This window comes from Lagopus leucura, unplaced genomic scaffold (assembly GCF_019238085.1).
Source record: "Lagopus leucura isolate 7727_CA_CO unplaced genomic scaffold, USGS_WTPT01 Super-Scaffold_100073, whole genome shotgun sequence".
NCBI classification, from domain to species: domain Eukaryota; kingdom Metazoa; phylum Chordata; class Aves; order Galliformes; family Phasianidae; genus Lagopus; species Lagopus leucura.
This window is the reverse complement of record NW_024962314.1, coordinates 444,144-468,574: the sequence shown is the minus strand read 5'-3', so window position 1 is coordinate 468,574 and position 24,431 is coordinate 444,144. Positions and strand designations below refer to the sequence as shown.

Here is a 24,431-nt window from a genome sequence, read left to right as displayed (position 1 = left end):
AGCATTCAGGCAGTTCTGTGGGTCTGAACTGAGATGTTTGGAACGGGACAAGAAGGGGCACAGAGTGACTGGAATGGGACGTCCTCAACTGCACCATGAGGACTGAGCTTAAAGAAAAGTCTGTGGAAAAGGAAGAAGGATTTCACTGTGTTGACTTCATCCCCTCCAGAAGGGATGTCAGTGAGAGGTTACAGAGCTGGAAGGCAACGGTATCAATAACCAGGAACACCAAACGGATGGGATTCCCCTCAAGGCTGTAAATGCAACTGGAAGGTGCAGGGGCAGCCCCAGCACTCCTGACTTTTATGCCATAACCCCACATGCTGGGGCAGGGCTGCTGTGCACAGAGCATCTGCTCCATGCTCCTGCAGAAGCTGACGGCGTCCTTTTCCAGTCAGGCTCCACTTCAGCATCAGGGCCACGTTTTGCTCAGAAAAGCAGAGTGATGAGCACTGGAGAGATGAGCTCCTCATCCACTCCCAGGTCCATCTCAGAGCACTGCCGATGCCAAAAACAAGTGACTTCATCCCATGAAGGGCAAAGCAGTGTCAGAGCAGGACATGTTCCAGCTCAAGTTGTTCAGCAGTTGCACTCTGTGAGTGCTTTGTGACATTACCTCCTTCCAGCACGGCAGAAGCAAACACACGGTGAGCTGCAAGGAGGAACGCAGCAGAAACTCACAAATACTGACAGTGTCAGAGAAACAAAGGAAGCCAGCAGGAATATAAGAACCAGATGTAAACACAGCATTTCCAGCTACGAGACCTTCCAAGACACGACATGGAGAAGTAAAACCGAGCGCTCAGAGTCACATCGGATGGATCAGCAACACGGAGGTTCAGCAGTGTGTGCATGTCCCACCTCGCCCCCCCCCCCCCCCCCCCCCCATGCCCACGGGGCCTTTGTGCCACGCAGCAGCCAGCTCTCCCAATGCAATACCCAACAAATGTGCAGCTTCAACACATTGCTATCTAACTACGTTTCAAGCTATTTCTGGCCTTCCTTCAACAGCAGCAATGGATTGCGGTGCAGAAGGTTACATTCCCTCCCAAGGATGCAATCTAGGAGTAATGAAAGAAAAGTCCATTAAAAAAACAGTGCTCAGCATTGCCTGTGTGTGAGGTGCCTACCAGAGCGAGCAAAGCAAACATACTGAGGTGTGAAAAACCAAAGCTGGGGGCCAATCCCTGCCAGGAAGGAGTTTTACAGCTTAAGGATTCTACATCCTGACGCACCAAGCAATGAAGGCTCCTGCCAAACAGAGTTACTCCTAGTAGTGAAACTGCACGTCCAGGACCAAAAGCAAACGGTGACTTCCCAAACGGGAGGCTTCTTTCTGAAGAAAAGCATGTGGGAGGGTATAAACTAGGAACAAAAAGTGACCTTTTAAAGACAAGGGTGACAAACAGCATCACCACCCTTGAGTCACTGGAACACGCGATTTTTCCTACAGTGCTGTTTTCCAAAGGATATTTTATTGCCAGAGAATCTGAGTTCAGTTTTCCAAACAAACGCAGCTTATTCTTCATTCCTTTCCAGCCATCTGGCAACGCAGCTTCTGCTTTTCAGTCCTTCTGGACATATCTGGGAGAGGAACCATTTACTCCTTCAGCATCTCACAAGCCACAAGCATTACCCACCTACAGGGACGCTGCCTCAAGGAAAGCATTGCCAGCAGAGCATGGAGAAGCACTGGGCAGGAAGCACGGAGTGCACTGCATTGCATTGCATCCCCCGAAGCCATCTCTCGTTGCCCACAAAGCTCACCCCAAGGCACACAACCCTGCCCACCTGAGGCACCAGCATCCATCCCACAGGCTGGATTTTCCTGGAGGATGTCAGGAAAGATGTTTGCTGCAGGGTGACGGACAGCGAGGTACAACCAGCAGCTCCAGAGGATGGAGGGCTGCTATGGGAACTTCAGAAGTTGGAAATCTCGCTCCCTTCCACAATTTTCAGCGTGTCACGGATACGTATCAGCATAAACAGGTGTTGTTAGTTCTTAAAATCAAAAATCATAAACACAATCAGCCTGAAAACAGTCGTTAGGTTTGCCCAGCCTCAGCCAGCGCTGCTTCTGCAGCACCTGAGCCACGTCACCCGGCGCAGGAGGGATGCACACATATGGCAGTGATCCCCCTGCCAGCCCATGTGGCACCATCACACTGCTCCCAGCTCCTTCTGGGAAGGAAGAAGGATCCCTGGAAGCATGCGAGTCGGCTCCTGTGTGAGCAAAGGAACCCTGGGCTGAAATGGGACGACTGGAACTGCCAGCACAGAGCTCCCAGCACTGCCAGCAAAAGCCAAGGGATCTGCTGGGCATCCGATCCATTGCTAACCTCAGCTCCACAGCTTCGGGAGCAATCACCTGCTGACAACTGTGAAAGATTTGTCACCCTGAACCATACTGAAATTGTGAGAGTAAGTCACCAAACAAGAAGCTACAGCATAAAGTTACTGCGAATAGTCACGGCTCCGTGACCTTGTGAATCCTTCCTGGAGGACTCGCTGCTTTGCTTCATCTCCCCGGGACTCACAGGCTGCCCATCAGCTGGTTTTGTGTTACCCACCTCCATCGTGGACACTGCTTCACGTTACACCTTCCTAATTCAGCAGCTTGGTGAATTACAGGAATTAACCAGAACACATTTAGCTGTAACCCTGTATTCTGCATAGCAGACTTGGACTGCTTGGCCTTTAAGCACAAACAATGTGTTTTCCCAGAGCCGTAAATAGGGACTGGGCAGCCATGCTGACGATTTAAATGCTGTATCACCAGGGATGGCAGACAGCAAGTCTGATACTCCTCTCCAAACACTGATGTTAAGAAGAACCAACAGAGGAGAATCATCTGTGCAGATGTGAAAAAAATGCTATAGAAGCACACAGAATGAATCTTAATGTCTACACTGCCTTCCCCTTCCAGCTCCCAAGGAAGCCAGGGTACTCCAAATGCAATAAAAATGTTCTTCACCACATTTCAGCTCTATGCCAAAACACTAACTCATGCTCTTGCAGCAATTTTCTGCTATTTTAGATCCAACTTTATATTGCTAGCTGTGCACAAGTTCAAGATCCCGTCTCACTGCAGCATAACAACCTATTACAGCACTTTGTTTATAAACAGGACTGAACAGAGCCAATCTCTCATAGTCTCCCTTTACACATAATTAAGTCCTCTATAATTTAGCCACAGCCACACAAGTGATGCACAGCTACACCTCTGTTACCTGGGATGTGGGCCAGGTGGCTCTGCTCCCCCATCACACCACATCTGTGTTAGAAGTAAACATTCAAGAGCAGAAACACTGCATCCTCACAGCCCCACAGGGACCCTGGGCTGGCAGCAATGAGGAGCACGGTGAGCAGCATCACATCACAATGTCCAGGTTGAAAGATCTCCCCTTCTTATCAGCTGGCAAGAAATTCACCTATTTTGTTCCCTTTTACGAGTCAATTTTCCCTCGGATCTCAGCAAAACAGAGCAGGCTGTGAAGACATACCTTACCATATTAGGCAATCTGAGTCCTGAAGGCAGAGGACTCGGATCCTTTCTTAGCTTAAAAAGACAACAGCCCGCAGGGTGCTGTGCTTTGTGCTGCCAGACTGGGAAAAGGAAGCAAGAGAGGCTGGGGTCCATGGAGGAAGGTAGGACTTGAGGGCTCTGGCAGATGCAGTCTGGCTGTAACAGGCAAGGAGCAACAGCAGCTGAAACTGCTTCTGACCTTTGGGTCGTTTAACTATTTTAAAAGAAGGATTTGATAAACAGCACAGATAGAAAAGCTGAACTGGAAGTCTTTGTGGGAAATAAAATGCCACGAAGAGCAAAACTGTAGGAGAGAAATCCCCGTGACATCCCCAAATAAGGGCTCCCGAGCTTCATTGTGGAACAGCTCCAACATCAGGACGCTCAGTTTGCATAACCAACTCTGCAGTTCATTGCTCTTCCCTTGGAACTCACAGCAACAAGCTCAGAAATGCAGCCCTTCTACAGGAGCTGTTGTTTCTATCAGCCCTCACCTGAGCCTGCTGATTTCAGGTCAGTCACTCCATTAGGCAGAGAAGGAATTAGTCACAAAGCAGAGTGGGCTTGGGCAGTGTTGGAACGTAGAACAGTCACGTTTCATAATGAAAGCTCAAAGAGCTGAGAATGGGGCTCATTTAGCACCTTACTGTGGCCATAAGGACAACTGCTGCTCCAGTGCCATCCCTGCATCAAAGCTGACGCCATTTACGTGTCTGAGTTTTATGCTGTGCCATACAGACCGTCCTAAGGGAAGTCCATGGAAACAGATGTTTCCCTTGGCACTTTTAGTGCCTGGAATGCTGGGATGTCACCAACACGACACTCGGCTGGATTTAAAGCTTTCCCCTGAGAAACCGCGTCCCACATGGGTGAGACTCACTTGCAATGCCTCTAAAGAGAACTACAAGTAGATAAATGCTCTGAACTATTGCAAACATCGTCCTCCTTCTGTTACATCCAGTGCCTCATTTGGAAACAGCTTTCTTCCAGATTGGACCCAGTTTCTCCTGCTAGCTAACAGCACTGGCAGACATTGGGTGGAAGGCAAAGACAGAAAGAGCCAGGGATATGGAAACCCCCTCCAAAATCACACCGGAACATGGATGTGTGCCCACCCCCACTGCTGGCACACGCTGACCCCCCGTGATGCTGTTCTCACTGCTGCCCCTCAGCCTCTGGCTCACAGTCAGCAGTGCAGCCACCAGGGACCCCGCTGCAGCCCCCCTGCTCAGCTCTCCCTGCACTCTCACAACTTCTCGCTTGGAGAAGCAGAGCCCAGATGGAGGCCAAGCTCCCTCCTTCTCTCTGCTCTGAGCTCAGGTCTGCCCAATCCCAACAAAGGCTCTTCCCTTTACACATTCCTCCCAGTGGAACCATGCAAAAAAACCCTCCTAGAACTGCTTCCCCAGAGGCTTTTTCCAGCCAAAGCCCTTCTGCCCTTGAACATTTATTCCACAATAAAACTTTGTCTGCTCTTCCAACTTTCCACAACCTATTCAAGCAGTCTGTATCAGCAGGAGAAAGGCAGGGCTGGTAGCAAAACAAATGAAGGTTTCCTGACACATCCTATTAGGAGGCTGCTCTCAGTTGCCTGCCACTCAGCCAGAGTCTGGGCTGCTTTCCCATGCTGGGTTTGCAAATCTCAGCCAAAATAATTCATCCACTTCTGAGAATTACAGCAACTTACCTTTGCTCCTTCCTCAAAGACTGCACCTACCTTGCCTTTACTGAACCTCACTGCTGCACAGTTTGGAAGAGGGAATTGAAGCAGGGCCTTGCTCGGCTCCCATGCAATCTGTCTGCTTAGCAGCCAACACACAAACACTGGAGAAAAAAGCTGCTCACAAACTCAGGGGGATCTGAGGGTCTGCAATGGGACATTTTACCACATTCAAATTCACAGCAACGACGGCTGCACTCGTCAGTCCACAACAGCAAGTTATTACTGATAAACTCATGAATACGAACTGCATTGGCTGCTTGGTGCTAGAATTGTGTCCCAGCAGCTGCTCTGCGACTCCTGCAACCCGAGGGGCAGTTTGCAGCACAGAAATGTCAGCGACTTCAATGTAAAATAAACTGGGGGACGAGTGACCAAGGCAGCAGCGCTGGAGGACTGCACAAAATAGCACAGCCCTATTAGTTTTACTTTGTAAACATTTAAATCTCCTTCGGTCTCAAGGCGAGATGGCTGAAATCTCAGAACAATTTTAAGGATGATACACTGCACGAAAGATTCAGATTTCAGTGGAAGAGCAAACAAAAGTGGGTATGAGTGCTGTAACCCAACCCAGCACACAGCATGCGAGGAATACCCTGAGTTCCACACTTGCAAAGCAAGCACTGTGAAAGCAAAGGCTGGCACTGAAAGACACGGATGTGCCAAGAGCCATCCCAGCTCCATGCGAGGCTCTGACCCCTAGAAGTCCAACCACGACCTCCCCCCATTTGGACCAAGCACAGGAAGAAGATAACAAGAATATTTTCTTTTTGATCCAATAAATGCTTCCATCACGGCACTGATTTGCAAAGCACACGAGAAGCTGCTCTGAGTCGAATGTTTCTGTCAAAGATTAAATGTGCACAAGCAGGCTGACCTCCATGCAACCTTCAGCTTACTGCTTTCCTAGGTTTGCACATCACACTTTGAGAGCCTGGAAACGCACTCGGCTTTAACAATGTTTAAGTCATGTTGTCAGGCTCAAATGTGTTTTCGACAAAGACAGACAGCAACAAAAGAAACCAAGTCAATTTGGAAGGACTCAACAATTATTATGAAGAGAGGGCCTGGGAGGATCATGAGACTATTGCAATTACAGGGGAACAAAGAACAATCTCTGGTGTGCTGCTTGGCAAGACAATCTCCTGCACAGAAACAAATCCACGAGGAGACGAGCACAGATTTCAGAATCCAAACCAACGTGGCTGGGATGATGCTGAGGCACAAGGTCACAGGCTGTGTCTCTTTGAGACACCTGGCAGCCCTGCTCTATGGACACTGCTCTGACAGCTCTCTCCATAGCACACACTTTCTCCACACGGAGCAGATTTTGGCACTCGGGTCGGTCTGCAGATATTCTGCACCTTTCAGTAAGCAAACTGCTCCCAGCTCCCTGCCAGTTGGCTCCTGAGCTTCTCATATGAACAACAGGAGAATTACTGCCACCAGCACTCAGGAGCAAAGCACTGTTTGGAGATGTTTTCACTCACCCGACTTTCCTTCACTTCCTCATTTCCATCAACGTCGTCATCATCCTAGGATGAAAAGCAGATGCTATCATGAGGCATCTTGGAAACAGTTGTGTTGCTTTCTTTCTCTTTTTCATTTTTTAATATCACAGCAAGATGTTATTTATGATTTGATGTTACAGCTACGAACACTTCTACCAAAATAAGGGAGTAAGCCAGGCCTTTAAGAGCCTGTTTCTTAGATTCTACATGGACCAAAGGGTGATGTGATCGCTCTGGAAGTGCCAGTCTGAAATAGGAGCTAGAGAGAGACGGACCAAAGGGGAATCACCTGATCTGGAAAAAAAATCTTAAGCTTGGAACTGGAAGGAAATTCACTCAAAATATTACAAAGCAAGTTTCACTTCTCTAAGGAACCCAAACTCACATCTTTTGTTGAGAAAATGATGCCAGTGCCTCTTCGCCGCTCTTTTGGCCGCCGCCTCTCTCGGATCGACTGCTTGTTTGGAGATCTGTCGTCCAGATCCGCGTCTTCGCGCTCTAGCCAAGCAAAGAAAGACTGCTTTGGTTCCAGTGATTTACATCTGCACTTCTGCTAAGGCACTACGCTTCTTTTCAAGCCAATCAAGGTCGTTCTGGCTTGTGTTCCATTACGGAGGAGTGAGTAAACCAGATAGAATGGACTCAGAGCGCCCTGCTACACCTGGCCTTATCCAAAACCAAAGGATTTCACTGCCTGTCAGCTCTCAGCAGATCACCACAGCGTACTTCTATTCTCAGGACAAATTGCAGTAGCAGAATCAGTACCCCAGCTCTAAGATCTGAACACAACATAGACTCATGTCAGTTAGTTGTTCTAAATGGAAAACTCTTCTATCCTCCTCTTCTACAAGCAGTGGCCTTTACCCCACATTATTAACACGTAACATCTGTTTTTTGAGATGGCAGCTTCCCACACTGCGCCCCTCAGAACACATAAACTCTGTGACTTTATGCACTGCAAGTTCTAAAACTCATCAAAATCCCGGAGCTTCCAGTCCTCCTGCTGAGCACATACCGTTCTTCTCCATCTCTGTGGCCACAGCTGTGAAGTCTGCTGGATTCACAGAGTCAAGACCCAGATATTTATTTGTTCGAGTTAGGTAAGAGCTTGTATAAAGGAGAGGAGCTGACGTAGAAGGAGATACAGGTGTTGTGGGTTTGTCTGCTTGCACTGGGCACCTTAATCGCCGATAGACAGCCTGTAAGCAAACAGACATGACAACAAGTTGGCAAAACGAGAAGGAAGCAGAAGATTGGGACTTCAGGCAGCTGAGTGACCTTTCAGAGGGTTGTATTTCCTTCAGCACTGCTGAAAGCCATCAGCACCATCCACCAGGTCAGATACAGACTGGAACAAGCATTAACAGCCCTGTGGAGCTATGCACATAAACACTGTATAGTTCCTTTGCTAGGAAGCCTAGGATTACTGCCTTTGTCCCTACTGCCAGTAACACAACAAATGAGTTATCTCAGAAATGATTTTGAGTGAAAAAATACAGGAGTGATGGAAGGCGGAGAGCACTGTGCTACCCAGCTTTCCACTGCACCCAGAATATCTGTGCTATGATGGAAGGAAAAAGCCTCAGCCCAATCTGCACAGTAAGCACGGATCCAGGCAACAACGCTCTCATTAGACTTCTCATTCCACTTCTATGATTTCCAGTTCTGCTTTCTGGTAAGAAATAGAGGAATGCAATCCTTGGCGGAGAGCAAAGGAACACCTTAACCCTCATACGTGCAACCCCTCTGAGGCAAGGACAATCCTCAGCATCTTTCCAGCACATCTGCCCCCTTAAAATAAACAGGAAACCCCCTAAGAATTTCTCTCAGCTAGCCTAAGCGCTCCATCAACACAAGCAACGAGGGGCCAGGCAGGAGTTCACCTCCTCATCTGCATTTCTGCTCCACCGTGTGCGGCTCTCCTGCCTCTCACTGTCCTCAGCAGCGCTCTCAGCCTTCTCGCTCTGCTGCTCCTGAGCCTGCCGTTCTGCCCGGGAGCGGCTGAAGGTTCTCTCTGCCTCCTGAAGGTCCGTCAGCGTTACACCCTGCAAACAAAGAAAAGCGAGGATTTCTTCATTTGGGCAATTACCTTTCAGCTCTTCCAGCTCGCGCAGCAAATTTAAGGTTGCTCAGCGGGCTTCTGCTCGGCCAACCTGACGCCCGTGGGCCTCAATGTGATGCCGACCCAGAGAGAAGCGCCTCGCTGCCCTTCCCGCATTTCTCAGTGTAAGCACAGCATCAGAGCGACCCAAACATTCACCATCAAGCCACCAACGAACAGGCAGCTATTCTGCTGTTCCGACAGAATGAGGACTTTGTGATCTCACTTCCAGGTGCTCGCAGGAGTATTTTATAGTAATTCCTCCTGTGTGTTTTTATCAGCGTCTCCCCGGCGCTGTCAGGGCAGCCGAGGCCCTCACACCAGGCCCTCACTCAGCAGCACAAGTCCTGCTTCCTCACGCAGCAGCCCTTCGCACCCATTTCCATCCCTCACCTGGGTGGATCTGCGTGTCTGCCGGGCCTGCCTGGATCGCGCCTTCCTCAGCGACTCGGCCTCCTCATCCCGCACCGGGGTCAGGTATGACCTGCAGGGAAAGCAACGACAAAAAGAGGCAGAAGAGGTTAACATGGAAATAAAAGCGGACGTTCTGCCCTCCCGACTCAGCGAGCTCCAGAGCTGTTGGTCTCTTCTGTATCTACAAACATCCTTTGAGCTCTGTCTGCTAGCACTGCTGCTGTTGTCTGCTCTGGGCCATCCTTCCTATGAGCAGGGGAAATGCACACATCACCTCCTCCTATCTGGGGTGTTATTTACCTCTATCCATGTCTTACTACGCTCATTAGCAAAAAAACCAAACATCTCTTGCTCAGATATAGATCTCAAGAAAGAAATCCTGCACTGGCACATTCCTCCCTGCATTATATTCACCATCACATCCCTGCAATCTGCTGCCTTCATCAGTATGAAACCCATCACAGCAGAAAGCAGCAGAACTGCAGGCATCACACAAAGGAGGAACGTGGTGGAAAGGGTTAAGGAAGGAAAGAAGTGACCTCCAAGCACTGAGTAAAGCGAGCCCCTTGGTACCGAAAAGCACACAGCTGCCTCAGAGGCTGTGCCACCACTGGATTTCATTAAACCCCAGAGATCTCAGCATTATTCACATGAAAATATCTTCACTGAACTCTGCACAGACGCTCACAGAGGAGGAACTTAAGAGGAATTCAGCAGTGCTGCAGCAGAGCACAGCGGTGAGGCTCATTTCCATACCGGTGGATTGGCTTCCATCTTAGCTAAGATTAATTAGATTGGATTCTTCAGCCCGGCTAATGGGGAATGATGATTAACGCCGTCTCAGAGTAGAAGAACCAGAGTGTCTGAAATGAAATGTTCTTTTGTGGGTCTATCACTGCCACAGGTTAGCAGAGCATCAAAGATGTAGACAGGTAATTAGCCAAGAAAGGGATAAAGATCTATCGAGGAAAAATTCATTTGCCCTGGGATTCTTCGCCTGGTTTGCCCTCTGCAGACCATCTTCCCATGTAACGTAATGGGCTGAACAGATTTTTCATCTGATCCAGCCATTTATTAGAAAGATTACTGACTTTGCTGCACTACCAATGAATCCTCGAGGCTGAATCATCCCCAAATCATCTGCCCCACAGCTTTGAGCTCCCTCTTCATGACCTCACGCCCAGCACTGATTCAGCAGGCGCGAGGCTGGCAGCGCTGAGCAGAGGCTCCCATCAAAGGCTGTCAGAGAGCTGAGGGTGCCCCAGCTCCAGAGGCATTCAGGGTGGGTTGGACGGGGCCCTGGGCAGTGTGACCAGCAGCTGACAGCCCGGCATGGCAGGGGTTGGAGCTCCATGGCGTTTCAGGTCCCCCCCAGCTCAGATCAGTTAATGCTCTGGCTGCACAGAGGTGCTTCCATGGGAATCGTGCTCTGCACCTAAGGATCAATGGGGAAGCTGGAAGAAACCAACCCAACAACCATGGTGTGTGTTCCACCTGATAAGCCAGAACTGCTCTGAGCGTACAAGGAGGCTGAAGGCCCAGCTGTGAATCTGGGAGATGGCTGCAGTGGAGACGTCCTCAGCTGGGCTGCCCACACCGAACTGCACCTCCAGGCTGCAATTCGTCACCTTCAGCAAGAGCTGATCATGTGAATGCATTGCAGAGCAGCTCGTTTCTTCCCATTGATTATCCAGACAGAAACACTAGCTGTGATGGATGTTCCAACAGTGGAAGTGCCTAAAATTCAGAGCGATGATTGCCTCCTAAGAATTTGCTGCTTCGTGAACAAAAACCTGCTGCTTGATGTGCAAAAGCTTTGCTGCTCCTAGTTTTGTAGACAAGTAGCTCTCTTTGCTCCTCTTTACGCTGTGCAAATGGGCTGCCCAGGTAATGGCACATTAAGGAAACAATAAGCACTTTCTGCAGATTTTGACACAAGTAGGATAGCTGCTCTCTGCAGAGCATCCAGAAGCAATAAGCCACCTACAGGAAGAGTGCATTTGTCAAATATACTGCTAGCTAAACTCTCTGCCCATAGAAGGAGGACCCAACACCCACAACGTGGTGCTGGGAGAGCACTGGATTGCAGGGATGCTCTGCTTCGTGTGAGCAAGGCGAGATTGCTGCACTCAGCACAGCTCAGACAGCACGTGCGAGCACAGCAAGAGGAACGACATCTTGCCTCCTGCTCCTTCCCACTCCTCCCCTCTGCTCCTCCAGAATTGATAAAAAATAGGAGTATTTTAAAGCACCGTTAACAATTTTGCATCCAACCTGCAGCAGTGACTTAGCATTCAGGTGAGCACATTTTGCAGCACAGCCGGGCTGAACTCAATCGCCTGCTGACTTCAGGTTTCCATTTACACAACTCCCTGCTGCTCGGAGCTCACCAAGGCCATTTTATGAGCACGAGGTGAACGAATTTTCTGATGCAAATCAGCAGAGCCACTGCACAGCGACGCTCTGCTTCCTCTGAGGAAGCAGCCACAGCCCGTTTCTGTAGTGCTGAAAGAAGGCGGCTGTGCTGCACCTCTTCAGATGCAGACAGCAGACAGCACACCTGCAGGAGTGACTGAAAGGAGGCAGCAAGCTGGGATGCAGCCACACAGCAGGGCTGGGCTGTGTGCTGTGTGAAAAGCAATGCACTGCTCTCCAAAGCAGAACTGCAGATCACAGCAAGCTGAAGGAGACAGACAGCAAAAGTAGCGTGTAAACAATCACAGAGATTTTGATTTTTAAGTATATGATGCTTAATGAAGTGCACTATCTCTGCCATCCTAATGCCAGCAAAAATCATACATGCAGATCTTTAAGGAAACGACCCAACACGTTGTGTTTCCTTGCAAAAAGCCACCGATTTTCACTGTTAATTCTTTTAATTGGGGCACTATGACACAAACACAGATCCCAACTGCTCACCAGCAGCCCAAGTAGCAGCAATGAAACACGAATAGAAAGGGAGAGGCCAAGTAGGGCAAATGACAGCCTGGATATCCAAGCTGGCAAACCAAGGATGCAACCAAACCCGCAATAGAGAATCTGCGCTGCAGAGAAAGGAGATGCCATGGAGGGACAACTGCCACGTAAAGGGCAAATGGTGCAGAATAAGAAGCACCAATCTCTGCTAACGGACACACAGATAATGCGATGGTGACTCCCTGATTGCTCAGTTCAAATCCTCCTTGTAGTTCAGGAGCCCAACCTGCACCCCCAGACACAACACCAGAGGCCGTATCAGAAGCCAGGACGAGGCTTGTGACTCCTCCAGCTCTGGGTGAGATGGGTAAGGGGAGCCAGGCGCAGGCGATGTTGGCACACAGATGGCAATCCATCCCATCCAACCTACCAACACGTTTGGAAAAGCTTTTTGCAAAAGCATGAGACCACTGTTCAAAACCCTGCAGGCATTTCAAACATCCTTACCACACAGATCTATCTATAGCTGTATGGTGATCAAAGGATGGAAGAAAAGCCCAGAGAAAGTCTGAAGCACTGATACAGCTCCTCTGGAAGGCACTGGAAAAGTACAGCATCCCAGCAATGCAATCCTACAGCCTGGAAACTTGCCATTAGCTAAGGAACTATCCATAAACTGGGGGGGGAAGAGCAGCAAGAGCAGGTTTCATAGGAAACAACGCTGACAGCAGTTCCAAAACACAGCTCCCTAAGTTAGACGTTAAAGCAGCGAATCAATCATTGATAGTTACACGAGGACAGCTGGGCAGCACGCTCTCCTGCACTCACATCCAACAACGGGTTTCTCTTCTTTGCTGTTTATCCCCATGCCAACACGTTGTGCGCATCAGCACGCAGCCAACGGAAACTTCTGCCACAGAAGTCGCCATAAAACTGAACATAATGCAGCAAGAGCATTCAACAGGCAGGAGAGGACGACGCATCCGACTGCAAATGATGGAACAGGGATGGGGGGGGACAGCCAGGCAACGCTGAGATGTTTCATAAGCAGAGGACAAAAGGATAACAAGATTTCAGAGCCACGCTCTTAAAAGCACTCTGCAGCTGTCCTGAAAAGGCTCCTCTGAGGATTTCCCATTTCCAGGCCTTTGCTCTCCCCTCCCATGCTGGTCCCGGCTGGTGAGAGCTGTCACTGTGTTCCAATCTGGACTGTGAATTTTCAGCTCACGGAATCTCAAAAGCCTGAATTTCCATCACCTCTTTACAGTCTGATTTGCAGGTTAACAAGCACACGATGAAATTCCCTATCTGTGACAGCTTCGCTTTGCCCAACGCATGCAGGTTCTGATCTGAGATTATGAGACTGGTGATCTTTGTCACCTGCTGATCGCAACAAACTCCCTTTATCCCTCCTCAGAACTCGGCTTTGATGCCATGTTTACAATGGTTCGAGGTTACAGCATGGCAGCTGCTGTTTGAGGAGCACTTCCACTCTGCTGTGCTCATCTCGTGTGCTGCTCACAAAGCAGGGAGCTCCTGCAGGGCAAACAGCTTGATGCCAGCCCTCTGCAGGCTGCTCACAGCGGTGCAGAGCAATGAGAGCTGCTCTCACTGAGCCCTGCTGCTCCTCTGAGCCCCACGGGCCCTGGGTTTCCTCTGCAAGGAAAGGAAAATCAGTGCTGTCACCTCTTGAGCCACGTCTGGAGCAGGGGGACACAGGGACACAGCACACAGGCTGGAAGCTTTCAGATGATCAATGCTTTCCCTCTGCATCAACGGAGGACCCTCAGCATCACGGTGATCATGGGCCTGAAACTGACACCCTTGTCTGGAGGCAGCTTGCTGGTGCTCTGAATCTAGATCCTTCCAGATACCTAATGGACACATTTCCCCTTTGTCTGAAACAACAACAAATAATTCAGCATTTTTTTTTTCTGCAAGAAAAAAAGCAAAGAGTGCTGCCAACACGCAGCAAGCCAGCAAGACGTCCTCCCTGCTGAACCTCCCTTCAGTCATCGAGTGCAATTAGCTGCAGTCTCACAAGAGCAAAGCCCTCCAGGTTGGAATACCTGGAAACTGGTTTTGTTCAGCACACCGGGTGCCAATGCCCATTGCTGAGCAGTGCATCACTGCATCGCAGAACAACAGGCACCCCTGTCTGCAGTGCTCAGAGGATGAATCTCCGTGTTTAAGAAACCGCTGCCCAAAACAGAAAGGGATGAAACTCCATCTCCTGCAGCAGGCAGGCAAAGATGCACGTGCTTTACTTCCCTCGGTATTGCTCTCTCATTCTGAAGCAAGCAGCAAGTCAAACACTGCAATGTGACATTTTAAACGACCTCGAGCAGTGCTGCTACAGCCTTCCCAAAAGTTGGTTTCCATGTCGAGGCAAGGCAGGATGTTCTTGAACAAAATGCACTCAACACAAACCTGAGTATCTGCCAAACTGCCTTTCACAGCCACCAAACCCACAGAACTTGCTGGCCGTGAGCAGCACGCAGCTGCTGAGCTACAGGAGCCTTTGCAAAGCACTCCGCCGGCTGGCAGCACTGCACGGCCTTCGGCTGCCACCCCGTGGAAGGAGGCGCTGAGCTGCTGCTGCAGAGGTTCAAGGGATGCACGCAGGCATGAATCAGCCCCGGCTCAATTACTGAAAACATCACCGAATGTTAATAATGCATAACAGATTCCCATTTCCTACTGAGCTAAGGTTGCAATTTCTTAGCGTGTGCCAGAGGCTCCGGTTCAATTTCATGACTCCGCTGTTCTCAGAAGATTTATTAAGTTGGCTCAAAAACTCGTTCTGTAGCAGCCCCTGGGTCACTGCTCGGCTCTGCCTGCTCCTCCACCTTCAGCATCCACGGGTCGGTGCTGTGGAGCAAAGGATTTGGCGGAACAGCTGACTTTGTGCTACACAAACTCCCAGCCGGACCCCCAGCTCAACCGCAACCATTTCAGGTTCACTCTTTAGTTTAATGCCAGTATGGGGCACCGTGACACGTCAGAATCCTGGTCAGCAAACACCCACACCCCGGAGTCCAGGTGATGGTATGCAGATGGAGCTGGAACCCGTGAACAGAGCTCCTCTTAGATTCAACAATTAAATCCGTGAAACACATTAGCGGGTGGGATTAGTAGGGAAGGAGGAACCGCACACAAATTCTGCACGTAGGAAGGGACGAGAAAAGGCAGCTTTACCTTCTGCTCGCTCCATGCCGTCAGGCTGCTGTTACATTGCTTAGCTCGAGCAGTGCCCGCTTCATTTCCTTGCCCATTCCTGGAGGATCCCACATATATTGATGCTCAGAGTTAGCAGGCCAACCTCCACCCCGAGCTCCTCCGCCCAACTCAAGTGCCAAAATCCCCCCTTCCTCGCCCTGAGCACAGCACCAGCCGTGGGCAGCTGAGCACACACCTGCTCGCTCGCCCTGCAGGAAGGCAGGCTCAGCACTGACCCCCATCCCACACCTCGACCTTTTTCCAAATAGAAATGCAGGCTGATTTCTGATACAGCAGCAGGAGCCGCGCTGCTTCCCAACATGGAAAACCCAGTGGCCCCAAGAATTCCTGCCCTCCCACATCATCTGCACCAGCAGCCCTTTAAAAAAAGGACAACTTTATCTGAAAGCGATTAGCTGCAGGAGCATGGCAGATAAAGGCTCTCAGCAGCAGGTGCCACATGACTGCTCACTTCTTCACAGGACCTTTTAACTTTTCGTTTTCCACGGCCTGGCACAGATGGGAGCTTCCCTTCCCCCATCCCCAGCACTCAGGCTGCCCAGGGAACTGTGAGCACTCAGTGAGGATGAGGAGACAAACACTGCTGTCACAGGCAGCAGCACAGCTCTCACAGCTTTCTCCATCGGTTCCTGTCTAGTGATGTTTAAGCACCTCTTGAGTTCAAGTTCCACGGTTTAAGTCTTGAAGAGGTCAGGATCTCCCTGTGGTTTTGTTTTATGAAATAAGAAGGGTTAACGTATCAGGGAACCCCTTGAGGAGTCAAGTTCTGAATTTGGACAGGAATCACGAGGCAAAAGGGCCGAAGGACTCGCCAAAAACTGTTCATCTAGTAGTGCTGGTGAAGGAGGATTTAGTTATTAATATATTATTAATATACACTACTATAATTAGCAGCTGGATCCTCGGATTCCTCTCGGGAACAAAGCAGAATAGAGAAATATTTGCCAGGCACGTTTACCGTGCGTGTCAGTGAACTTTCCTCCAAAAACATTTCCAGGCGAAACTTTAGAGGGCGAGATGCTAAACTGAGCACAGCCCTCAGCCCCCAGGAAGTGAGCCCACCTCATCTTACGTTTCTCTATCTGGAAATCTGCCCTGGGCACATAAGGCAGAGATCGCTTCCCATCTCCATCAGCTCTCCTGATGGTGAGCACTGCCACCTTGATGCAACTTTCAACAAGAAGAACACACACAACTGCAATTGTATTAACAGTGTGAGCAGGGGGAAAAAGAAAAGAAAAAAGAGGAAGAACAAATTAAATTCCTAATTCTGACCCAAACAGACAAGGCTTCAATTCAAGCTTTTCCTTCTAAAGCGGACACAGAACTGAGCACAGAGGCAGCACTGCCCTGCGGTCCTCAGGTAAAGAGCTCCTGCTCTGCACATCCAGGCACGGCGGCGATGGGCCGATGGTTGTTGCACTCACTGAGCTCACAGGTCTTTTCCAGCCTTCCTGATTCTACGATCCTCCGGGCTGTGCGATGCCCTCAGGTGAGGCCGTGCGCCCCCAGGGCTCCCTCGCAGAGCTGCACATCGCACAGCACACGCTGCATTCCAGGTCGCGGCCCCAGCAAGGATGAGATCACAGCGATCTCTGCAGAGGGGCTGCCAGCACTAGAGGCCGCTCTTGCGTAAAGGACATCGGGCAGAGCAGGCAGCAGGACTGAGCCCCCGGCAGCGCGTAGAAACCAGCAAGGTGTTCGGCCCCAGAGCCGGGGCTGCTCAGCGCTCAGCTGGACAAACGCTTTTGGAACGTGAGACTGCTCTGCCCCGGCAAGAGATCAGCAAAACGGCCCGGCAGCATCGCTCAGCACCGGCTGCCCACAGGAAAGAAGAAAGCAACCGAGTGCACAACGATTTGCTGGATGGCGACCTTCCGAGCTGCCCGCAGCACACTGCAGTGCTGCAGCACGGGGGGCTGCTGGGTCTGTGTGAGCCTTGCATGCAGCGTGGCTGCGCTGCTGCACCCCCAGCTCCGGCAGGGCTGCGCTCAGCCAGGCACAGCATCGCTCCTCTGCTGCCTCCTGCTTTCTTCTTTGCTGGTTTTTCCTCTCTTCTTCCCAATTTTTTTTTTTTGACTCACTTGATTTTCAGCTACCTGACCAAAGCAGGGAGCCAGGAAGGAGATGGAGGAGGGACACCCCAGAGGAAATGCTACGGTGGGCCAGGGCCAACCTGCCGGCTGGCAGAGGATCCCAAACAGCAGCAGAAGAGTTCTGCTGTTCATTCCTCCCCAAACCTCACAGTCTTCTGCTTTAACCTTTGGCTCCACACGGATAATTTAAGGCTCCAAGTTCTAAGACATCCCTGTGATCTAATATTAGATGATAAGCTTGTTTATGTTTTTGTTGCTAAGAGAAAGCTGGAGCTTTGGAAACACTGAAGCGGACCAAATGCTACTACAACAGCTGGGAACTGAAATCCATACAGTGCTTCCCTGACAACTGCTTGCCATTTTCCTTTTTTATTTGCTTTTACTGAACTCGGCCTCCTTCCAAAATCAGCCTTCCCCATGTAGGTGACCTCTCCTAAGAGCACATTTCCTAGTTCTGTGCACGCAGGCAGTCGCCCCATCAGCAGATCCTGCTCTTAGAAGAGACACACACACGAGGTTTCCTCTGCCCTTAAGCACAATGCATCACTGCTGCATTTTTTGCTCAGTAGTTTCAAAGCTTCTCTTGAAGGTGGGAGGAATTTTTTGGCTTTTACCTCTGCATTAGCATAACTCATAAGAGATGGATCACTAATAGGAGGAACGCAGGAGACAAACAGATCTCCTGTATTATTTATAGGAACTGATGTGGCAATAAATGCCGATGCAGTAATATTAATAGATGCTGTTTGGCATTTACAAGTACTGTCAGTCAGGTTCTGTGTCTGCAGGCAGTGCCAGAAGTCGGGGGGTTTGCAGAGACCATTTCTCCTGGGAAGAATCCAAAGCCTCTGCAGCTTTATTCTGAGTTTGCCAAAATAGAGATACTGTCATGAGAAGGTCTGAAGAGTGAACAGAGAGCACAATCCACGCTCTGTGCTCTCCCGTGGTCTCTCTGCACTAAAAGTATCCTTTGGCAGCTCATCTCAATTCAATTGCAAATGACACCGAGTCAACTGACCGCCAGCAAAACGCCCGGAGCAGCAGAGGCACTCCAAGCAGTGAATGTTCAGCGTCCTCACAGACCCAAATGATAAGCTGCAGTAGCTACATCCAATTATTTCCCTGCATACAGAGCTGATGAACTCGGCTCAGCCTGCAGTGCCTTCCAAGCACTACCTGGGTTAGCTCTGGAAGAAAAAAGGGCCTGGACAGCCTAAGGAATCTGAGTATTTTCCAACAGCACAGAGCAGCCTTCTTTCTTGGATCTGCTGCATCTGAAGCAGGGAGAAGCCCACAGCAAGCACACCTCTGTGTGCTGGAGGGTCCCATGGCTGACTGCAGGGACAGCCTGCAAAAGTTCACCTGCTTGCAGAAATAAACAGGATCACTTGATACTCTGTGCTTAAATGCACACGGTAAATTTCCTTTGGAAAGAGCATCAACTGATCCAGGCTTATACTTCCTCAGTCTTAAGGTAACATCATACATTCAGACCCACACAAAGTGCTGCTGCTGCTGGAACAGCCTTGGCTGCACAGGGCAGACTTCAGCCTCCATGCTGAGTCTTCTTTCACAGCCAACAGAAGGCAGCAGATGCTGCTGGAGTGCAGTCTGTTCCACTGCATCACACATCTCACACTCCAGCAGCGTTTGCTTTCCCCCACTAACAGCAATACAAGGACATCCCCACTGGTCTTAGCACAGGGATGCACTTGGTCTGAACGTATCTCAGTGCAATGCTCTTTTTAGGAGGGGACTCACATTACAGAACCCACTGAGCGCTGCCCGTTCCTGCACACAGAGGTCTCAGACTGTAGCAGAGATGACTAGAGAAGAAAAAGGCTGAGACACGCTGAAAGGACGAGCAGGCAAAGCCCCAAATAAATGCAACCTTCAGGTTCTGAACTGACCGTTGAAGACAGAGCAGGGCCGGCAGCCCGCAGCCTCACACAGCACCTGAGGAACAGCTCTGCCACCCCCACCAGCACCACCACGCCAGCTGTGACCACAGAGCAGGAACCAAACGCCCCAGCACTGCCCACTGACCTTCTGCGCTCCCTGGCTTCCTCAGCAGAGCAGTCCTTTCCTGTGGTTGAGGCAGCAGCGGCACTCGCAGTACCGTAAGCAGAGCCGCGTGCAGCACGGTTTGTGATTACACCTAGGGGGGTGCTAGCAGAGAGGCCCTCTGTATTTCTCTCTACGGCAGAATCAGTTTGTTGCCTGAAAGGGGCTCTGAAATAGAGAAGACATAACGGAAAGCAAAGCAAGTCAACTCAACTGCTAACCGAGACCACGGCTTCGAGGGAGCACCGGCAGTTCATCCTCCCTGCTCCGGGTTGGTGGTAGCAGAGGGAACTGCACACATTCAAACCGGTTTATAAAAACGTGTAGAAGAATAAGCAGGAAGAATTCAGAGTTAATGACCACATCCCCGTCTGCAGCAAAAATTGTTACAAACGTAACTGGTGAATAGGCAGAAGGAACGAACTCCAGAGCTCGTATGCTGAATGCTGGAGAGCAGCCCGAGCAGCGCCGTGCCATCGCAGCAGGGCAGGAGGAGCGTGAAGCTGAGCTCACACGTGGGCTGCTAACTGCATCCTGGTGCAAACACGCCACTGAAACTGTCCATTGCGACCACGCTGCGATCTCTTATCAGCAGTTCCCGTATGGAAGTACATTTCCAATCCATAATCCAGAACTGAGAACTTCCAACCCAAGCGCTGACTTTGTGCAGCGTTATCTCAGCTGTTACCTGGTGTGCTGGCAGGTGGATGCAGAAGTGTTCGCACCGAGAGGTGTGGGGCAGGCAGAGGCAGGTTGCCACGGGGTGCTCAGTGAGGTAGATGAACCAATGGCAGTGGGTGAGGTAGCTAGAGATGTATTGCGACTGGCTGAAATGTAGGGACTGCTGAGGTCACTACTTCTACCAAATGAAGCACTGTAAAACATCACAAAATCAGGTCCTTCAGAGCACAGTAAACATTCAACAGAACATCCCCACAGCTGAGCTCGCAGCTGAAAAGGGAGTATTACATCTTAGCAAAGTATTACTCCTGAGCAAAGGAGATTATGGCACACCAGAGATGCTGCAGATCACCTTGCAGATCAGTCCAGCTGAGTTCCACAGAGAGAATAACAGTGGATCAGGGAAGATCGGGGAAGGGAGAAGTCCTGCCGTGGCAGAAGCTGCACGCAGAGCGATGCTGTGTATGGGGAATGGTGGGGATGATGAGCAAGGATCATTTTGCTGGGAGCAGGGAAGGAGCGAGGGACAGCAGCAGGCCTGGCTGCATTGCCTCCCAGCGATGCCTGGGACTTCCAGGTTTAAGAACCTGTTTGCAGTGGCTTAAAAATATCAGTTCAGGCTCCAATGGGGCACACACGGCACAAGCTCTGTATCTGGAACAATCACTACCAAAATTGTCCTAAAGTACTCAAGAACGAGCAAAGGAAATGCGTATTTTGCCATTCTAATGCAAAACTCTCAAAACCATTTCTACTGAAAAGCTCTAAGTGCTCCTACTTTGAAGGGCTTTCAACATGAGGATGCACCCTTCTGCTTTGATTAGCTGTGCACCTCTAAGAACAGATGATGAAACGTGGCAAAAATCTCTGCGTCACGTGCAGCTCAGCCCCATATCCAGGCTGCTTGTTGATGGCACGGAGAAACAAGCACACATTCGTGATCTGGGATCCTGACACACCCAGCAACTGGTATTCCTGGCTGCTCCTGGTCAGACTGGGCTGTCTGCAGGATGAATCAAAGGCTGGGAAGGTTTCGTCTCACCTCCTGCATCCTAATGACTCCCACGCAGGAATGCATGGAGGAAAAGTGGTTGACACAAAATGCACCAGGAGGAAAAGCTGACCGAGAGGAAAAGCCAGGACAAAGAATTGCAGGTGCATGGGAAAGGCAGGGTAAATGGGCTGGAACTGGAAGTCAGCACTACAGCAAGAGTCAGAGAGAGCAGCCCGAGGCTGAAATAAAACTTGCAAGGGACAGAACAACAGCCAAGGACAGGAGGTCGGAGGAAGGATTCAGTCCAATTCACGTAGGCACTCGATTTGCAAATTAGTTTTATACGCCAAGGCAGCCAGCCAGCCCAGCCAAGCAGCTGGTCCCTACACAGCCAAAGAGAGACTGGAGCATCCTGGAAGGCCTCCATGGGGAGCAGCATTACATTTGGGCTCTTTGGTTGATGGCTGCCTGCCATGTCCAGGTCACAAAGGAACAAGCAAGTTATTGTCACCAGGTAGCAACCTCCACTGGACCACAAACAAAGCTTCCTCTGGCAAGCCGGCCCCTGCCCTGAGCACAGGGGAGCAGGAAGTCGTTTTGGAAGGAACTGCCTCCCGTTCTGGGCTCTGCACCAGAGGAAAAGGAAAAGCCTGAAAGGAGAGTGAGAGCAGGGAGCTAAACCTGGCTGCTGTGGGCGTGCGGAGAGAGCAGCCGTGACGTCGCAGAGATGAGGGGGAGAAATCAGGGCCTGCTGTACTGAGAGGAGTGGAACATGTGCCAGGGGAATGAGTGAGAGGAGGAGCCTGGAAAATGCTGGTGGTGGTCCTGGGGGAGCAGGGATGGTGGGGCACCATCCTAGGAGAACACAAGGCAGAGAGGCTGCGGTGCAGAGGGCGGATGAGAAACCTGGCTGGGAAGGGAGGAAAGGGGAGGGTTATGGAATAAGACCTGATAAGTGCTTCAGAAGGGAAAAGGCAGCGGCTGGAAATGGGAGACAACAGGATGGAAGGAGACCAGGTGCCTGGGGAGCAGAGATGTGAGCGAACTGAGAGGGGAAGAGGGAACATACATGCACATGGCTCAGGTCCGAGGGGAAGCTGGTGCTGGGCATCACTCGAGCTGCTCACGAGGGATCTGAAGCACTGCCACCTCCCCTCCCCATCACCTTGCAAGGGTGGCATCACACAGCTCAAGCACTGACTCAATTGGTCACAGTTCAAGCAAACAGGACCAGAAAATTGCAACACAAAGTTTAGCTGGAAAATCTACTTATTAACAGTTATGTTCATCTGAAAAAGGAGGATTAGGAATTTATGCTCAAGAACCCAACAATAGAAATAAAGGCATTGACACACTGCTGTTCAGTCTCTAACAGATGACCTAACTATGACCCCCACTCCTTAATTAAGGATTGCTGAAAGCCAAGGCAGGGGAGGAGGCTGCTCTGAAGCCATTCTAGCTTCAGCAGGTGGATCTCCAAAACCAGTTGGTGATGGGAGCTGGGACTGCAGGCCTGACTTACTGTGATGGCTTTTATGCCAGCAAAAACAATAAAGAGTGCCTGCAAGTATCTAAAATGAAGCAAATAACTGCAAAAGTGATTTCATTTTGGTGTGAAGCATCTCTTGCAGCTGATGCCAAAGGAAGGATGCTGAATTAACTCAATCTGCAACGTTAGTTTTCCTCCAAACACTTTAACTGATGAGAACTGGCTGCTCAAAGGTCAACATGCACGAAAACAGGGCTGTCAGAAAACGGGTCTGTGCTCTGCTCCTTAGTGCTGCACCCAGAGAAAGGAGTGACAGCCCCTACCATTAGAGAAAGAGGTTTAACATTTGCTTCCACTGAAGCTGAAGAGCATTTGTAAAATTACTGCAAGCTCTTTTGTTCCCACCGAGCAGAAAAACCATTTTCAACACCTGAATGTGATCTGTTGGTGGCGTTTACCCTTTGTTTGGGGGTCACAAAGCACTCAGAACATAACTGGGTCTCGTTAGGGGGATTAGTTAAACTCTAAGGTAAAGGGGAAAGCAGTCATCCTGTCAGCAACATGCAGGTATGTCATGTTCACTTTAACTCTCCTTCAAAATGAGCTTTTATCCTCCAGGATTGTTTTCCAAATACTAACAACACTCTGCTGACAAAGAGCCTACAACAGGCAACGTGCTTTGCTTCTCATCTGAGAGGTGATGTAAAAGGGAGGAGAAATCGGCACGATTATGTTTCATTTCTCTGTGCTCCTCTGCAGAAAACCATCAGGGGACAGAGAGCAAACGCACCCCACTTTTACTGTTTGTGAGTCACACAGAACTGCTGATGCCTGTAAAGCAGTGCGGGTGCCCCTGCGCTTCATTCCTGAGTTGGCAAAGCTATTCCCTGTAACTGCTCATATTCCAGCACCCTCCTACAGAAGGGCAGAACTCAGCCTATGTGAAAAGACGTCTTTATTAGCAAAACATCACTGCCAGCCAAAGCCTTTGCTGATCCCTGCGCAGTCTAACCAAGGAAATACAGCGCAACTATGTGAACGTGGCACTAAATCTGATTCTGATCAGGTGAGACAAACAGGCAATGCTTGTGAGGTTTCAGCAGACAGTCATTTCAGTGACGTTATGGGCTGCCTCAGACCAGGGAACAGCAGGCATGCCAGCTGCAGGAGGCCAAAGTTTTCCAATGCAATCAGCTGCTGCTGGTTGGAGTGCCTTCAGAGAGCCACGCTACAGAGGCTGACCTGTCATCATGTCCCAGGATAGATGTGAAGTCACTGGAATGGATCAGCAGATCAGGAAAAGTCTGCTGTCTGAAGTGGCTGTTTCACCTTTTGTGGAAATGGGTCTCTGTGCTCTCAGCAATTGGACAGGCCGCTCCAGAGCAGGACTTACCTCAACCAGCAGAAGCACCAGGACACAGACGTGCACCTCTTCCCAAACCTCGAGCAACTGCTCCATCTCCAGCACAGCTATTTAGTTCGGAGTCTAGAATTCTGTGGAACATAATCTAAAATCCTGAAACATTTCTGCTCTTCTCCTGAAGCACAAATGGCATTGCAGCACATTTACACATGCTGATTTGCTGGTTTCCAGCTGCAGCTACAAGAAAGGTGATGCGATGGAGCAGCACTTGCACAAAGGGCCGATCTTCCTTTTCTCAACGTGGACAAAAGCTCAG

General features: G+C 50.1%; 1 protein-coding gene across 9 annotated transcripts in view; it reads right to left on the bottom strand.

The window, feature by feature from the left end:
* The window catches only part of PPP1R12B (protein phosphatase 1 regulatory subunit 12B), an 84,472-nt gene that overhangs the window by 27,423 nt on the left and 32,618 nt on the right, over positions 1 to 24,431 (bottom strand). For 6 of the 9 annotated variants that reach the window (XM_042887106.1, XM_042887107.1, XM_042887105.1 and 3 more), the window contains exons 13-19: positions 20,277 to 20,462; positions 19,571 to 19,756; positions 9,252 to 9,342; positions 8,641 to 8,802; positions 7,773 to 7,956; positions 7,143 to 7,255; positions 6,737 to 6,781 (exon numbers count right to left, since the gene is read on the bottom strand). In XM_042887106.1, coding sequence (XP_042743040.1) covers positions 6,737 to 6,781; positions 7,143 to 7,255; positions 7,773 to 7,956; positions 8,641 to 8,802; positions 9,252 to 9,342; positions 19,571 to 19,756; positions 20,277 to 20,462 — 967 coding nt within the window. The remainder of the gene's footprint in view (positions 1 to 6,736; positions 6,782 to 7,142; positions 7,256 to 7,772; positions 7,957 to 8,640; positions 8,803 to 9,251; positions 9,343 to 19,570; positions 19,757 to 20,276; positions 20,463 to 24,431) is intronic. The other 3 variants (XM_042887115.1, XM_042887110.1, XM_042887112.1) reach the window with 2 other exon arrangements.